The sequence below is a fragment of the Nipponia nippon genome, unplaced genomic scaffold (genome assembly GCF_047370975.1).
Source record: "Nipponia nippon isolate SJK-2023a ecotype South Korea unplaced genomic scaffold, ASM4737097v1 scaffold_5, whole genome shotgun sequence".
Taxonomy (NCBI): Eukaryota; Metazoa; Chordata; class Aves; order Pelecaniformes; family Threskiornithidae; genus Nipponia; species Nipponia nippon.
Genome location: NW_028262369.1, coordinates 15,692,466 through 15,706,923, shown reverse-complemented (window position 1 = coordinate 15,706,923; position 14,458 = coordinate 15,692,466). Strand labels below are relative to the sequence as shown.

The window sequence follows — 14,458 nt, the reverse complement described above, 5'->3', positions numbered from 1 at the left end:
CTTCCCACACTGCACCTCTATCTCCTTCTGCGAGCTAATGGGACAAGGCGCACACATCAGTCCATGATTTCAGAAGGGAGGATTGCTATATCTTCCTTGGATTGTACGCTGTAGAAATGGAGCAGCAGTAAAGATGTGTCACTTGCTGTGGTGTGTAGGTGAGAGCCTCTGGGTGCTGTGCTCAGAGCTTGGGAGAAGCCAGCACGCTGGAGGGGAAAGCGCTCCTCCTGCTCAGACACCTGGCTGCTCCCAGGGGCTGATTTATGGCCAGGTGTTGGCATCTGCTTCAGTTCATGGTTCACCACTGTGCTCTGAGAAATGATGCTATTGCCTCTGTCACCTGACTGCTACATGTCCGTTTTGCATAGCAATTTAAGAAGCTTTTTAAAAATCCAACCTCTGTAAATAGTGCATTTCTTTGTATGCTTCACTGTAGTTGCTTAGTTGTGTTTCATCTGTCTCTGAGTCTTCCTCTGCCTCCCTGCACGCACGTATCAAGTTCAGGCTTCCAAATGTCATCTTCAAAGCTTTGCAAAACGCAATCTGTAATCAGGCCTCTTTTCATAGTCCCCTGCTAGCTCTTGGACATGCTTATGGTGCCTCGTAACCTATTTGCCTACCTTTCATAATGCCAGTCTTATTCTTTTTGCTTCAATATGCTTACTGAAACTGATGGATGGCCTTTATACAGAGAACACTCCTCTTCTTGGAATACACTTAGTATACTTGAAGTCTTGTTACGAAAAAGAATGTGCTCTCTGATTTCCAGCGGAGTAAATCAGAGTAGCAAGTGCGTTCTGCATGGGTGACTGCTGGACTTCCTTCTAGTTCTGTGGTTTGTTCCTTTCTTTCAGCGTGACGTATGAGGATCCACAGGCTGTCAAAGGACTAGCGTCTGCCCTGGATGTTCGAAAACAGAACACAGGAGGGGTAGGTCATTGCTCTGTGTTTTGTTATCTGAAGCTGTGCATAAAATCCAAGCTGTAGGCAGCTGCTTTGACCGAGACTTCTCATTCTGTATTCCAGCGACGTGCTAGTACTGGCTATTTTGAAATTGATACCTAGGAGCAAGTACTTGCTCAGTAATGATCTCTAAAGAGCTGCTACTTAGCACACCGGCCTAAAAGACTTCAAAATCATAGTGGGTAAATTCTGTTGTGTTCTTGCAGCTTGCCTGGGGGGTCTAGCTCTTTGACTGGAATCACTGCTGAAAAGAATAAGTAGGGAGCATCCTGTGAACACTGGCGTGCATTTTTTTGGTTCAGTTTTGCTTATGAAAGTTGTTGGCAGTCTTTATCTACTAGACTTTTCTCTAAGCACATGGATACACGAGCAAGTTACAGGGAGAGAAATTATGTAGACTTCTAATGCTTCACATGCCTTGCCATAACTTCCCTTGCATGCAGTCTGTTCTCTCTGTCCCAGGGCAGGCTCCTGCTATCTTGTGTGGGCACAAGAGGCCCATGCGCTGTCACCTCACAGCAGCTGATACTAGAAACGTGTTTAAGAGTGTGAGCATGGCCAGCTTTGTCTGCATACCTTGGTGAAGGCAGCAGTGAAAAGAGCTTTCAGATCATCCCTCAACCCCTTTCTAGCACTCTGCTTTTTAAAACTGTCCTGCTCTTTTGTACTCAGCTGTGTGTAAGTTTTTCGATGACGGAGCAAGTTCAGAGCCTTTTCCTAGTCTAATTTTGGTCTGTGCTGACCACTAGGGAGCATGGCAGAGCCAGTGTAGCATGGGAAAGCCAGTGCAGCATGCACACGCCTCCCTCCATGGAGAATTGCCTCCCCATGCCTTGGCTGATCCCGCCCTGGTTCTTTCATAAGTTGAAATGGGAGTGCTCAGGGCAGCTGGCATGCCTGGCAGCTTGTGCTCTGAGCCAGGGAGAATTTGCCTTCAGAGCCAGCTGGGGTCAGATCACAGCTGCCTGACTGCCTGGGCCATAGTTCAGTGGTAGCAGGGCTTCAGCAATAATTTCTGATGGACCATCCCCCTGCCCCACAAATCTATCTGCTTGTTCCTGTCCCTGTCCTCCTGCAAAAAGGGTAATTTATAATCCAGGTCATCCCTGTGACCAGTTTAAAGCTCAGCCCCACAAAAGCTCATGCCAGCAGTACCGAGGGAAAATGGGGAAGCACAGGGAGGCAGGGGCAGAAGTATCTTAAGGGGGGTGAGAGAGGCAGTCCTGAAGCCAGTGTGACAACCCAGGCCCCTAGTATCACTAAGCTATGTTATTGGCAGGACCTGGGAAAAGATTTGAGATTCTGCTCTTTGTTCCTGGCTAACCAAATGCAAGGGGCTTGCATTTAGCTACTGGTCAAGGGGGCTGTATTCCCCTGGTGGCCATGGGGTCATGTCCTTATTTATTAACACTTTTGTTCTCGGCCAGTTCTGCTTGAGGCACCAATGCGACGTGTCATTCACATCAGCGTAGCTGCTGCTCTGCCCAAAGTGTTGTCAGTTCAAAGGGCTGTGTCTAAGCTAATCTGATGGTCAAAGTTTTATAGGTTGCGGAACTTTGGGCTCTGAGATGCTGTAGAGACTTTCAGCCTCTTTTCAAAGGTCCTGATGACTGTATCATGTAGTCAGAATAGCTTGTTTTGAAATGCAGTCTTTCGGTAATTGGTAAACACTACTGTTGTGAGGCTTGTGTGTGTCTCTTAAAGGAAATAAAAATTAAACTCTCCTAAAGTTACCAGCCCCAGCATGTGTAGCAAAAAACTGGCAGTGCTCAGTAAACGAAAGACACATGTTAATTTGGGTAGAGAGCTAATTTAAGAACAGCTCTAGGGAGGAGCCAAAAGCTTCGCAACACGTTCTTCACACACATCTTGTTCCAGCACAGTTGTCCAGTGGTAAAATTCAGCACATCCGACGTTTCTAATGTAGTCATTCTCAGAATGGTCTGTAGAGAGATGGCTGATCACGTGGCATTAGCTGTCTTTTAATACGATTTAGCAGCTGGAAACAAGATGAGCTAAAAATACACTGTTTTCTTAATATTGCTTTTCCATGTTGGGAATTGCTTTTTTTGCCACAGAGTTGTTGCATGATCACAACGGGGAGGAGACGTGTCCAAGAAACAATTCTCTAGTGTTACACAGATAGTAGATGAAGTTGGAGTGATTTCCCCCCTTTTTTTCTCAGCACAAGTACTGAAATGAGACATAAAAGATTACAGCTGATTCTCCATTGTCTGAGGTGATGGGGACAGGAGAGGTATCTCATGTATATGGGTATCTGGATGGAGGTACATAAACACACCAGTGGCTCTCTGCTGAGCTAGCCCAGTTCTGGAAGGGCCAGTGGGCTAGAACCCCTGCGCTCTGCCGGTCCCGAGCAAGGCCCTCCAGAGCTAGAGATGACTCTGCAATCCGGGCCTTGGCTCAGGGATGAGATGCTGAAGGACAAGAAGCCATCTTGAGAGTCTTTGCATTGCTGTGCCATGCAGTCTGCAGCCTGCTCAGAGGAGCTAGATGCATCAGCGGTCCTTTTAACCTCTGCCGTTCTTAGAGAGGGGCAGTTTGAAAGACTGCCAGAACACTGCAGCAAACTGCAATTACTTACCCTCCTGCTTAATGCCATCGTTAGAGCTGTCATACTGTTAGTTTGAGGCAGAGTTTGTCTGCTGAGATCAAGGAGGTAAGTAGGGTGTGCTGCAACTTACAGCTTCATAAACAAGGGAAACTCCACAGTGCGTTGTACTAGTGTTTCCAGTAAAGTCTGACTGATTTTAGTAGGTTGTATAGCCTACACTTTCTCTTCTTCTAAGAAGATGACAAACATCAGCCTCGCTACTAGTGAGTGATTTTTAATTTTTTTTTTTTTTAATATCAGCATGAAGGAAGTGCTAAAATTCTGTGAACTGTCTGTAGGAAGTGCAGAGGTCGGGGTGAGGTCTGTCCCTCCATGGACAGAGCTGACAGGCAGCAGAGGGGGATACAGCTGCTGCCAGAAGTTACCATAGGCAACTCTGAGTGTCTGTATGTGTATGTGAAGTTTTTAACTTGCTGCTGTTATATTACTTTATCATGGGTTGTTGCTGTGGTTTCTCTCTTTATGGACCTTTCTGTTCTCAACACAGAGGAGAGGTAAAGGTGGGAACTCAGACATGGAGCCCATAGACAAGTGGCTAATTACACAAGGAATGGTGAGGACTTCACCAGTGAAGCGATTCCTACTGCCCACCCCGGTTCCTTTACCTAGAATAACCATCCTCCATTCACCTCTCGTCCTGCCCTACTGAACCACTTGAAATCAGACAGTACAAGGAGTTTATTTCCCACCTACGTCATTACCTGGGGCAAAGGGAGAGATTTGCACCAATTTCTGCTTTATACAGCACAAAGGCCTGTAACCAACTGAATCATTTGTAGGACCTGACATGACCTTCGGAAGAGGCCTGGGGATCCAATTAGTTCCTTATACTGTCTTGATTTATTTATGCAGTATCCACTTTTCGAGGGATAAACACAAGTCTCATGGATTTTGCTCATGAAGAGGACACTTTCTACATGTCTTTAAAGCAGCCTCTTCTGGTAGTGCTTAACTTCTTGGTCTGGAATAAACATACAGAGCTTGTAGGATCATACCTAATTGAACTGAGTAACGTAGGGATAGTTCTGTATGAAAGGAAGGGAATGGGAGAACTGCTGCCCAGATTGACATCTTCCACCCCAGTCAGGGAATTACACTGGCATTAGGATTCAGAGTCCAAAAGGTACAGTAGTGTTTCTGGCTTTAAGGATTTAATTCCTGTGTCTAGTGATGCCAGTGCTCTGATAAAATCAAGCTTCTGAAGATCACTTGAATCTTTGCACATTTTGACCTTGTTTGAAGTTGTCCTTCATCAACATGCTTGCAGAGAGAAGTTCAAAAGCCTGCTTTAAGTGCAGAAGTCAGAGGTAGGTAAAAAATAGCCTCAGCTATGCCTTAAAGCCAAGTTCTAAAACCAATTTTGTATTTTTGGATGATGTAATCTATCACTGTAAGTGTTGGAGATTAGTACCAATAATGTGACCTAACTGTACAAACTCCTCCTGAGACGGTCCTGACGGCAGCTGAGTTCAGAAAGGTGCAGTGCAGAATTCCCTTTGGGCTGGGGTGCGCTTGCAGCGCAGCGTTTGGGGCTGAAGTTTGCATGGCTGGTGCATGTACAGTGATTGGAGACATGCATATATACAGTCATATCTGCCTGCCAGCGCAAGCACCCAAGAAGCAGTTCTGTGCCTGCTGGCACACGTGGCTAAGCCCAGCTGTAGGTGCCTATCCTTGGGAGCGAGTTTCATTTCACTGCTTGTCGGAGACCCACAGCTCATAGTGTGAGAGTGAAAAGCCATAAAGTGAGCGCCGCTTGCTTTGCCTCTGATACTGTTGACTGCGGTTCACAGAGGCTCTTGCTGTTCGGCGGCTCTGTTACAGCCAGAGATGTGCTATGCCACTGTTAGATGTTCATCCATAATGAATAATCCAGTGATTGAGTTAGTTCCTCTTCTTTGCCTTTCCACTGTTTACAAGAGCAGGGAAGCATGAAATCGGCACCCCTGCTGTTCACACCGCTCACACCACTGCTTTATTAAAAAAACAAACACAATATTCGTTCATTGGCTTGTGGTTATTCAGTCTGGAAAAAGGATACTGCAGCATTCATGGAGGCATACGGATTTGGGGAGGGAAGGGGATCTGGCTTCTCAGCCAGTCGCTGCTCTTACAAGCCCGTCACCTTGTTTGTATGCTAAATATGAGAGAGAAATACCTAAAATAAAACTAAACTAATCATTAACTCCGTTTCTCTCTTAACTGGCTGTAGTTCTTAACCGTATTTATTAATACAACTGTGTAGCATTTGCAATACCAGTGGAATAACTAGCATCCCAGGTGTGAACTTGATGTGCACATTCTTTGGTAACTTTTTGTACTTTTGAGATGAGGGGGAAAAGAGAGGCGAGCTGACATTGCCATGACCTGTGCCTGTACAACACTGAGACCACTGAAAGGGGATTCTCCACCTGCCAGAGTGGCGTTCACATCCCTCATGACCTGACGTCGTTCTTTCCAAACTGCGATACATTTAAGCTTAGGGTTAAGTTCTTCCCACTCTGTTTCTGTGTATTCCGGTTCACCAACACACCTTTGCAGAGGCAGGCTCATTCAGGGCTCTGTATGTACTCTCCCAGTGAATTTGGCAGCATTGTGTCTGTTTCAGCTTAATCTACAGCTCAGTTCTGCTGGCAAGGTGATGCCAGGACCCTGGGGACACACACCACACCTTTATCCATTCCGGCTATGCCTACAAAACTAGCGTAGACAAAATTATATCTGCAGAGAATGTTCCTGGTTTAAACATGGCTTAGGGGTGTTAGCTGAGCTGTTCCAGTACCAGCTCTGTTTGCAGTGTAAGGTCTGGGTTCTTACAAGTTAGGCCATGCAGGTGTCGTACGGGGGTCTGTATCAGCAGCTCTTAGGCACAGACTTTCATATAAGGCCACCACATTTTAATGCAGGTAATTCCAGTTCCCTTCTCGTGAGTTTGGGTAGCTATTGAGATTTGCATGAATATATTAATTTCTTAGAATAATCTGCCACCCCACTCACATGCCAAATGGCTGTTTGTTACAAAAGTGAGAAGCAGGTGTTGCTTAAACCACCACATCAGGACAGATATTACTGGGGACAGTGGCAGGGGAAGAATGAAGCTGGAACCAGAATTCACAGAACGTGGTATGAACAGCTTTGAGCATTGCATCCTGACCACCACCAGCAGCACGCCTGGCTAGAGAGGAGATTCTTCTCTGTAGTAAAGATATGTGAGTAAAGATGAAATGAAGGCTTCGCTGAGATGCTGTTAATTAGTAACAAAGTGGGATGCCACTATGTATGCCTTCAACAGAGAGATAGGATCTAAGATGTGGAACGTGAGACTGTTGAAATACACCATCTTCTTGGAGACTAAAGTGCTTGAATTGTGGACAAACCGAGAAATAGACGTGTGAAGATCTCATTTCTTCTGTGTGGTGGGACCCCTCTCCCTTTTGAAGGCAAGCAGATGTGTCCCCTTGTTCTGAAGACCACATGGGTGTCATTACCTGTCCAGCCATGGCATTTTACAGAGCAGTCTACAAGGACAACGTGATACCCCACGTGAACGAAGGCTTTTGCTGTCTGGACATGCCTATCAAATCCAGTTTGGCTGACTGTTGTACAGGCACAACAGGCTGTGTTGGGGGACATACCTGAGCTCTTGCCTCCCCACCTATGCAATGTGTAAACACAGCTACAAGTGATCAAGTAGCTAATTCAATCCTTACACATAAAGTCAAATGTGTTGTAATACTGAGGCCAGGCAGCTATTTCAGGATCACAACAGCTTTAAACAGAGGGTAAGACTGTAGCAGTAAGCTGGAGTAGACTGCTAGCGTGCATCTTAGTGTTCTAGTTCTGCTGCCATAGGAATGACAGACCTTTCTTTACTGTTGCTAACTAAAAGGGGGGGGGAAATGAATAGCAGCTAACCAAGTATTGGTGTCAGCTTTGTTAAACATCTAGAAAGAAGTGGAATTAACTAAGCTACTACAAGACAGTAGTCTAGCAACAATTAGCATGAACCTTGTTAAACATTTTAAGAACATTAATGAGCTCACCTAGAGACCTGAATTGTCATTTCATACCTGCTTCTTTTCCAGTGGGATCATTTTTTAATAGAAATAAAATGTGATAATAATAACCTCAAAGTGTCTTTTTAAGGGTAGAATATTGGATTTTATGACTTCTGAGGAAATGTATTGGCAATACTCTTTGGCTTTTGATTGCTGGTGAGAACACCAACACAATCTAACTTGGATAAGTATGAACTTGAATTCCAGGTTCCTGTGGGTTTTGTGGGATTGAACGCTTGCTTTTGTTCTCCCAGCCCTCCTTTTCCATTTCCCTTTCAGGACTGTTGAGATGATCCCATTTGTAGGATTTTCCAAAGACTAAATAAAAAAGGAATTTGAACAATGAGCCCAACTTTTAATTAAAGCCAGTTACTTAAAGTACCCAAAAATATTTTGTGACTTAATTTCCATTTACTTTGAGTATAGACTTTTAAAAAAGAAATCACAATATCGTTACAAAAACAGCTCTTGCAGCCAACGCTGACTATCTAGGGAGTTGTCTTGCCAAGACTGAGAGCTTCACTAGACCGTGTATGTTTGCATAATCAAAGTATTAACAAGACTGTATCCCATTCTGGAGCCATTTCCATGTAGTCTGCGGCTGCCACTGTTGTTTGTTCCCAGAAACTGTTGTCTTTTTTAATGTGTAAACTAGCTAATTTATTTTTACATTGCTTCTGTTGTGTTTTAGGGGATTAGTTTTAACAAAACTCCCCTCCACATTTTTCAGTTTAGTGCTTCTGGAAGGGGGAGACTTGCCAAATACACAACTGACTGGCAAAAAATGAGCTTCTGTGTGTGGTCAGTTTCAAATGAAATATAAATGGTACAATGTTATAGTTAAAATATTTTAAAACTTCCAGTTACTCTTGAGAGTTTTCCCCCTCTTTATTCTTGAACAAATTAAACCTGATACATTTAACCCATGTTTTATGGGGAAAATGGGGCTCAGAGTCTGAGGAAAGTAAATTGGAAGTTTGAGCATGGAAGGAGCGATAGATACAAACCCTTGGCTCTTCCGTAAGTGAGCTGGAAGATGGGGGAAGCTTTTTAAAAGGTCAGTGCTGAACAGCAAACGGCTGACATGCTCAAATGTTTATCTTACAGCTCGCTCTGCTTCTTATATATGACCTGCAAGAAGTGTTCTTGCACTTCTGAGGTTTTTGTTTGTTTGTTATATAAAGTAGGTCTGTCTGAAAGTAGAATTAATTCCTTTTTTTCTTTTTTTTCCTTCCTTTTTTTTTTAACTCTTACAAAACACAGCAGCACAGACTCCTATACTGCTGAGCTGTTCTTCGAGGACTCCTGCAAACTCAAGAGTCCTGCGATTCTCAGGAATTCATTACTTGCTCAGTCATCTCTTGTGTTTTCAGGATAACCAAAATTTGAATTGCTGTTCCTCCTAATACAGGGACAGAAATACCACCACACTTTTTAGAACAGCTGTTCTTATTTTATTCACAGGAAAGTGAAAAACCCTGCTATTTTCCTCCTCCCCTCTATACAGATTTTTCTTCTCCTTAATGAAACATAAGTACCTTTCTGAGCTGCAAACTAGGCAACAGCTCTGAAGGGTACACCTTCCAAAGCATTACTTATTGTGTGCAGTGTTAAGCAATACAGGAGAGAGACAGCGGTTAAACTTCTGCAGTAGGTTTTAGGTTGCTGTAGGCTGAATAAATTAATTACTTTATATCTCTGAAGCCAGTATTTTCCAAAGCTGTTAAACTAACAAGCCAGTTCTACAAGATGCAACTTGTCCTTGGGAAGGAATATGTTGGAAGATGTCTACAGAGCCCTCCTCTCATTAATGCCCGTCTGGGCCAGCTCACAGCAGCTTCAGCAGACTCCGTTAGCGTTGTGTGTGCATGATTCAGCTCTCCATTGCAAATTAAAAAGGGGCAATTATCCTAAATCTGGCCCGTTCCAAAGGAAACTTCAGGAACTTATTTTCTGTTTGGAATCTTCATGTATTAGGTGAAAGCAAAATGATAACTTGCACCTCTGACCCTTCTTGGATCTGTCACATGCATTTTGTCCAGCAACCTGCAGAGTCGGAGCCAAGCCATTTTCCCAGCGTCTCTCTTGGTGGGAGAGGCTTTGGACTGAGCCCTGGATTTCCAATCCTTTGACACAACTAACCCACCTTAGCAGACCTCACCTCAAGCAAGGGCTTAACTGACCTCCTCAGTGCAAAGGACCACTTGATTAGAAGAAAAAATTCTTGAGGAGCTCTGCTAAACAGCATCAGCCTGTGCTGCTGCCTCTGTAATTCAGTGTCTGTCTGTCTTTCTCTGCTAGAAGTCCCTGAGAAAACTACATCTCCCAGCGAATTCATCTGCAGAGCGTCTTTCAGCTCTTCTTCCCATGAGAGGTTTCAGGCAAAGCTCTGGACAACCCCTGACACCTTTTCTTCCTAGGAGAGCCTCTCCAGCACCGCAAGGTCTCTTGCCTGCCAGCCCCCCTGCTTGGCTGCCGTGCTCTGGCCTGAAACCTGCGTGTCTGGCATTGCTTTCCAAGTGTTTTTCAGGTTGTCCTTATGAGATCTATTGTGGTGTTTTCCTGTTTACTTCTGCAGCCCTGTGTTGTATTTAAGCAGTGTAGTTAAGTCAGGAAATTCTACAGCTAATAGACAGTAATTTCCCTTCGCTGACCCGGTTGCCTGTAGCGTTTTGTGAAATAGCTGCACTTCAGCACTTGGTGTGCTGCATCTGCGCTGCCTGTCGCAATCGCACAGTGTAACGTGAGCGGTTTTATCGCAGAAGGAGAGGCAAACCTTCCCTGCCTTTTTGTTAAACCATCCATGGAGGCCTGACGGGCAGGCTGCGGTGAGCCTTGCTGTGGCACTGCAAGGCATTGCCGTTGCTGCAGCCAGAGCCAAGAGGAGTGCATACTGTGCTCTCCTCCTCTGCCCGTGCCGGGAGCTGCTGCCCCGTCTCCCTCCTCACCTTCACCTTTGAGACTCCGCACTGACACACGTTGGGTCCTGATGCCTCCACTGCGAGAGGGTCACCTTTGGCAGAGGAGTGGGGCCGGGGAGCCGGGACGGTTTTGCTTTAAACTGGTGTGCTGAGGCTTGCCAAGGCTCGGTGGTGTGGTGGGAGGAGGATCTGGAAGGAAACATGACTGTGTACCCTGGGCTCTGACTGCCTCCACCTGCGGAGAAAATCAAATTGTTTTCATAGGAGTGTTGCCTGAAGACTTTGAGCCCCTCTTTTTGCTAACCCTTCACTGTGGCCAATACCCATTTTAAAAAACAAAAGGTGTAAATTTAACATTTCAAAACCTAACTGATATCCAGTATTCTACCCTTAAAAGCTTTGCACGATCAAGATTAGAATCATCAGTCCATCTCAATGGTTTTAATATGTGGTCGAGAAGTTACCCGTCTTACGCTGGCATCAAGTCACGTCATTCCCCATAATCTTTCTCTTGTTTTTTTTTAACCTTGTTGTTCATAATTTCCTTTCCAAGTGTTTCTTTATTTGAAATGCCATTTATATTTTGTTGCCTTTTTTTTTCCAGCACATCTTACATCTTTGTTTTTGTTTTGTTTTTAATCTTATTTCTGGCGTTTTCCATCGCTCTGTGGCCATGATTGTGGATGTGTTTTGGTTTTTGCCTGCCTTGCTGTTCTCTCGCTGCACTCCCTAGATCCCTGTTGCACAGTCCTCTGTCATGGATGACATTGAGGAGTGGCTCAGTACCGACTTGGTGAGACTCTTTATATTTTCATTTTTCACATGGGCAATAGCACTTGTATGGATAACATTCAATGCATTGCTGAGTTACTGGTACTTCTGGTAACGAGAGGCAGTGAAACTTCCAAATCGTACGGCTTATTTCCCTTTGAGGGGACTACCTGAGCAGGAGGAGATACGGTTGTGTTCAGCAATTCAATCAAAATGTTTTTTTCTGAGTTGTTTTATTTTCACTTCTCCATGTTAACATCACAAAATAGCATGCATAACAGAAATCGTGTGTTTCTGGTCCCCGTATAGGAAAGCATTTAAACATGTGCTGAAGTTTACCTGTGTTCTCCACTGGACTTGTTAAAGCACATGTGTAAGGCTGCGTTAGCTTTGACAGGATCTAAGTACGTGCTTACGTTGAGGCATGCTTTTAAGAGATGCTGGATCAGGACTTAGATTCCTTTCAAATCGAGAAGTCTTTGTTAAATTGGCATGCAATCTTGACATGTTTCATAATAGTAATAATAAAAATTTGTAACAGTCTCTCTTCAATGTTTATAACTTTCAGTTTCTCCTAAATGATTATTGTCTGGTAATTATTAAACAAACAAACAAAAGACAGAACTAAAAGTAGCTTTTCCGTCATTCTGGAGTTTGTTTTGCTGTACCAATACACATTTGGTTTAAGCAGTGGTACAGCTAGTTCCAGTCTCTTTTTTTAATGTAAGCATCTGACTCAAATTAACCAAGTGCATTTTGGGGATGGGTGGTGGGTTGCATTTGAGGCTGTTCTTTTAAACACGGTTTTAGTGAACTGAACTGTTTCCTTGTGGTCACCATATCCCTAAGGATCGTCTCCTTCCATTCTTCCAACTCCAGATATTGTCCCTAGATAACTCCCTATTCCTTAAGGTCTCCCCCAGCCCGTTGCTATTGCCTGCTCGGCTCCTAGCTGGGAGCTGCGGGGTTCAGGCTTCGCTCCCTGGCTCTGGCAGCAGTGCTGCAGGCATGCTCCGGCACATCAACCCTCTGCTCCAGCACCAGAGGAGCTGACTGTACTGAAAGGAAGAAAATGCTCCTGCTCTCCAAAGCCGCCTGAAGTGCTTAAACAGATTCAGGGTTTCAGTGTTCGAGTTTGGCAGACTGACTGGCTGTCTTTGAAATGTCACTGGTTTTCAGCTGCAGGTAGTTTTTTCAGGCCTCGGTACAGGCAGTCATTTTCAAATTAAATTACAAACTGGCCTCATTTTGTTAAAGAAATACAGTAAATGTAGCATGTCCACTCTGCTTAAACAATAAACTTTTGTCTTTGCCAGTTAAATTAATTTAGCAGGAGAGATCTTATGGAGAGATATCGAGGTAGCTCTGTACATCTGTCATCCCCTAGATAGCCTTACTCAAAAAGAGCAAAGCAGAGCAATGCTGTGTAAATGCCTGAACAAGCCTGGGGATTGCACACGCTGTGGCTGTGACTGTACCGGCTTCCCTTCTCCTGGGTACCTGGGTCCCCATCCTGACCGTATGTGGGTGCAGCATAGAAATGCCCTCTGAGAAAGTTTGGACTGGATTTTTGTTTTTCACTCTGTGTTCCCCCCCTCCTGTTTTTTGTTAATGGTTCATTTCAGTTCTCTGCTTCCCAGCTGAGGAAGTTACAGATTAGATTAGCTAATCGTTATCTATTTCCTTGCCCTTTTGGGGGTACATTGGAACAAACAGTACCTCTGTACGTGAAGCAGTGGCTGCTGCATGTACCTTTGGAAACCTCTGTGCAGTAGAAAGCTAGCAGATGCCAGGTGGCATTTAATTCTCAGGCATTAAACACCTTTGTGAGGCCAATCAGTATGTTTCTGCTCTCCTGGTGGAGAAGCCAGGGCATGGACAAATACTTTTATTTTCAAAGCAGGTTCAACATGAGGTTTTCAAGTAGTGTTTTCATCCGTTTTTAACATCCTGATAGATTGACAAGGATGCCACATCCTTGGGCTTCATTTAATTTCCTTATTGAAGAACTGTTGGAAATTTGCATGTTGAAATGCACACAGCTGGTAGAAATGCACTGACCCCCTGGTATCACAGTCTTTGTATTTCACAGACAGACACTAACTGCCCATCAATATCCTTCATCCAGCCCACACTAGTCTTGTCTTTGTACAGCATGGATTCCAGGAAAACTGCTATATTTTTGTATGAAAATGGAGGAACGTTGGCCCCAAACTATTTTGCAGCATGTGTCCTTTGTCAGCTAAAAGTGCATTTTATTTGAAGACACAATGCAAACGGCAGTCCTGACTTTTTAAAGGACTGTGTGACAAAAGATGTCATCTTGTACAGTGTTTGTGTGACTCACGCAGCTCAGTTTTTGACGAGGCCTACTGTCTGAAGTGGAAATAGCGCTGGACTGCCATTCAGGTCCAACAGGGAAAGTTTAGCTATCCACCAACAATCTTCAAAAGCATCTCTAGTGCTCATCGTCTTGCTCTGCAGCGCAGTGAAATGTCAGTCACCATTGGCCTCCCGATGTGGGAGCTGTGCTATTTCCCCAGGTCGCCCTGTTCAAATAGTTAGCATGTAGAAACAAGTGGTGAAAACTGTCCAGTTGCATTAAATGTGTGTAGAGGATAATAGTGAAGGTGAAGCGCTGCCTGTGTGTTCACATGCCTTTTTGTTCCAATTGCAGAAAGGAGACGAACTGGAAGAAGGAGTGACCAGTGAAGGTAAGCAGAGATGCCTGTGGCTATGAGCCGTTCCCAGGTTAGTGCGCAGACTGAATTATCTGCTTTGATCCCTGCTGAGATGCTGACTTCTCCCAGCCTGATGTTCCCCAGCAAATGCTTCTGCAGTCAGAAAGGCAGGAGGAGAGCATTTCAGAGCAAAAACTTAGTATTTATGGTGTGAGGAGCCCTGCCAGCTGTAAGTGCTTTCCTGCCATCTTCCTTGGCTGTGCACTGTGTTTGTGCCAGCAGGAATGCATCCCTGAGCTGCTCAGCCCTTTGGAATGATGTTTCCCTGCTTCTGTCGCAGCCGATGGCATAGCATGGGTTTGATTCCCTCCGCTGCTTGAGCTAGGGTGTCTCGAAGGACGTCTGTACCCTTTCCTGAGGAAGTCAGGC

At 44.7% G+C, this 14,458-nt stretch overlaps 1 protein-coding gene across 3 annotated transcripts in view; it reads left to right on the top strand.

The window, feature by feature from the left end:
- The window catches only part of TOM1L2 (target of myb1 like 2 membrane trafficking protein), a 61,581-nt gene that overhangs the window by 41,288 nt on the left and 5,835 nt on the right, over positions 1–14,458 (top strand). Inside the window, exons 12-15 of one of the 3 annotated variants that reach the window (XM_087732520.1) lie at positions 855–930; positions 4,086–4,151; positions 11,311–11,370; positions 14,026–14,062. In XM_087732520.1, the coding sequence (XP_087588646.1) occupies positions 855–930; positions 4,086–4,151; positions 11,311–11,370; positions 14,026–14,062 (239 nt within the window). The remainder of the gene's footprint in view (positions 1–854; positions 931–4,085; positions 4,152–11,310; positions 11,371–14,025; positions 14,063–14,458) is intronic. The other 2 variants (XM_009467821.2, XM_087732522.1) reach the window with 2 other exon arrangements.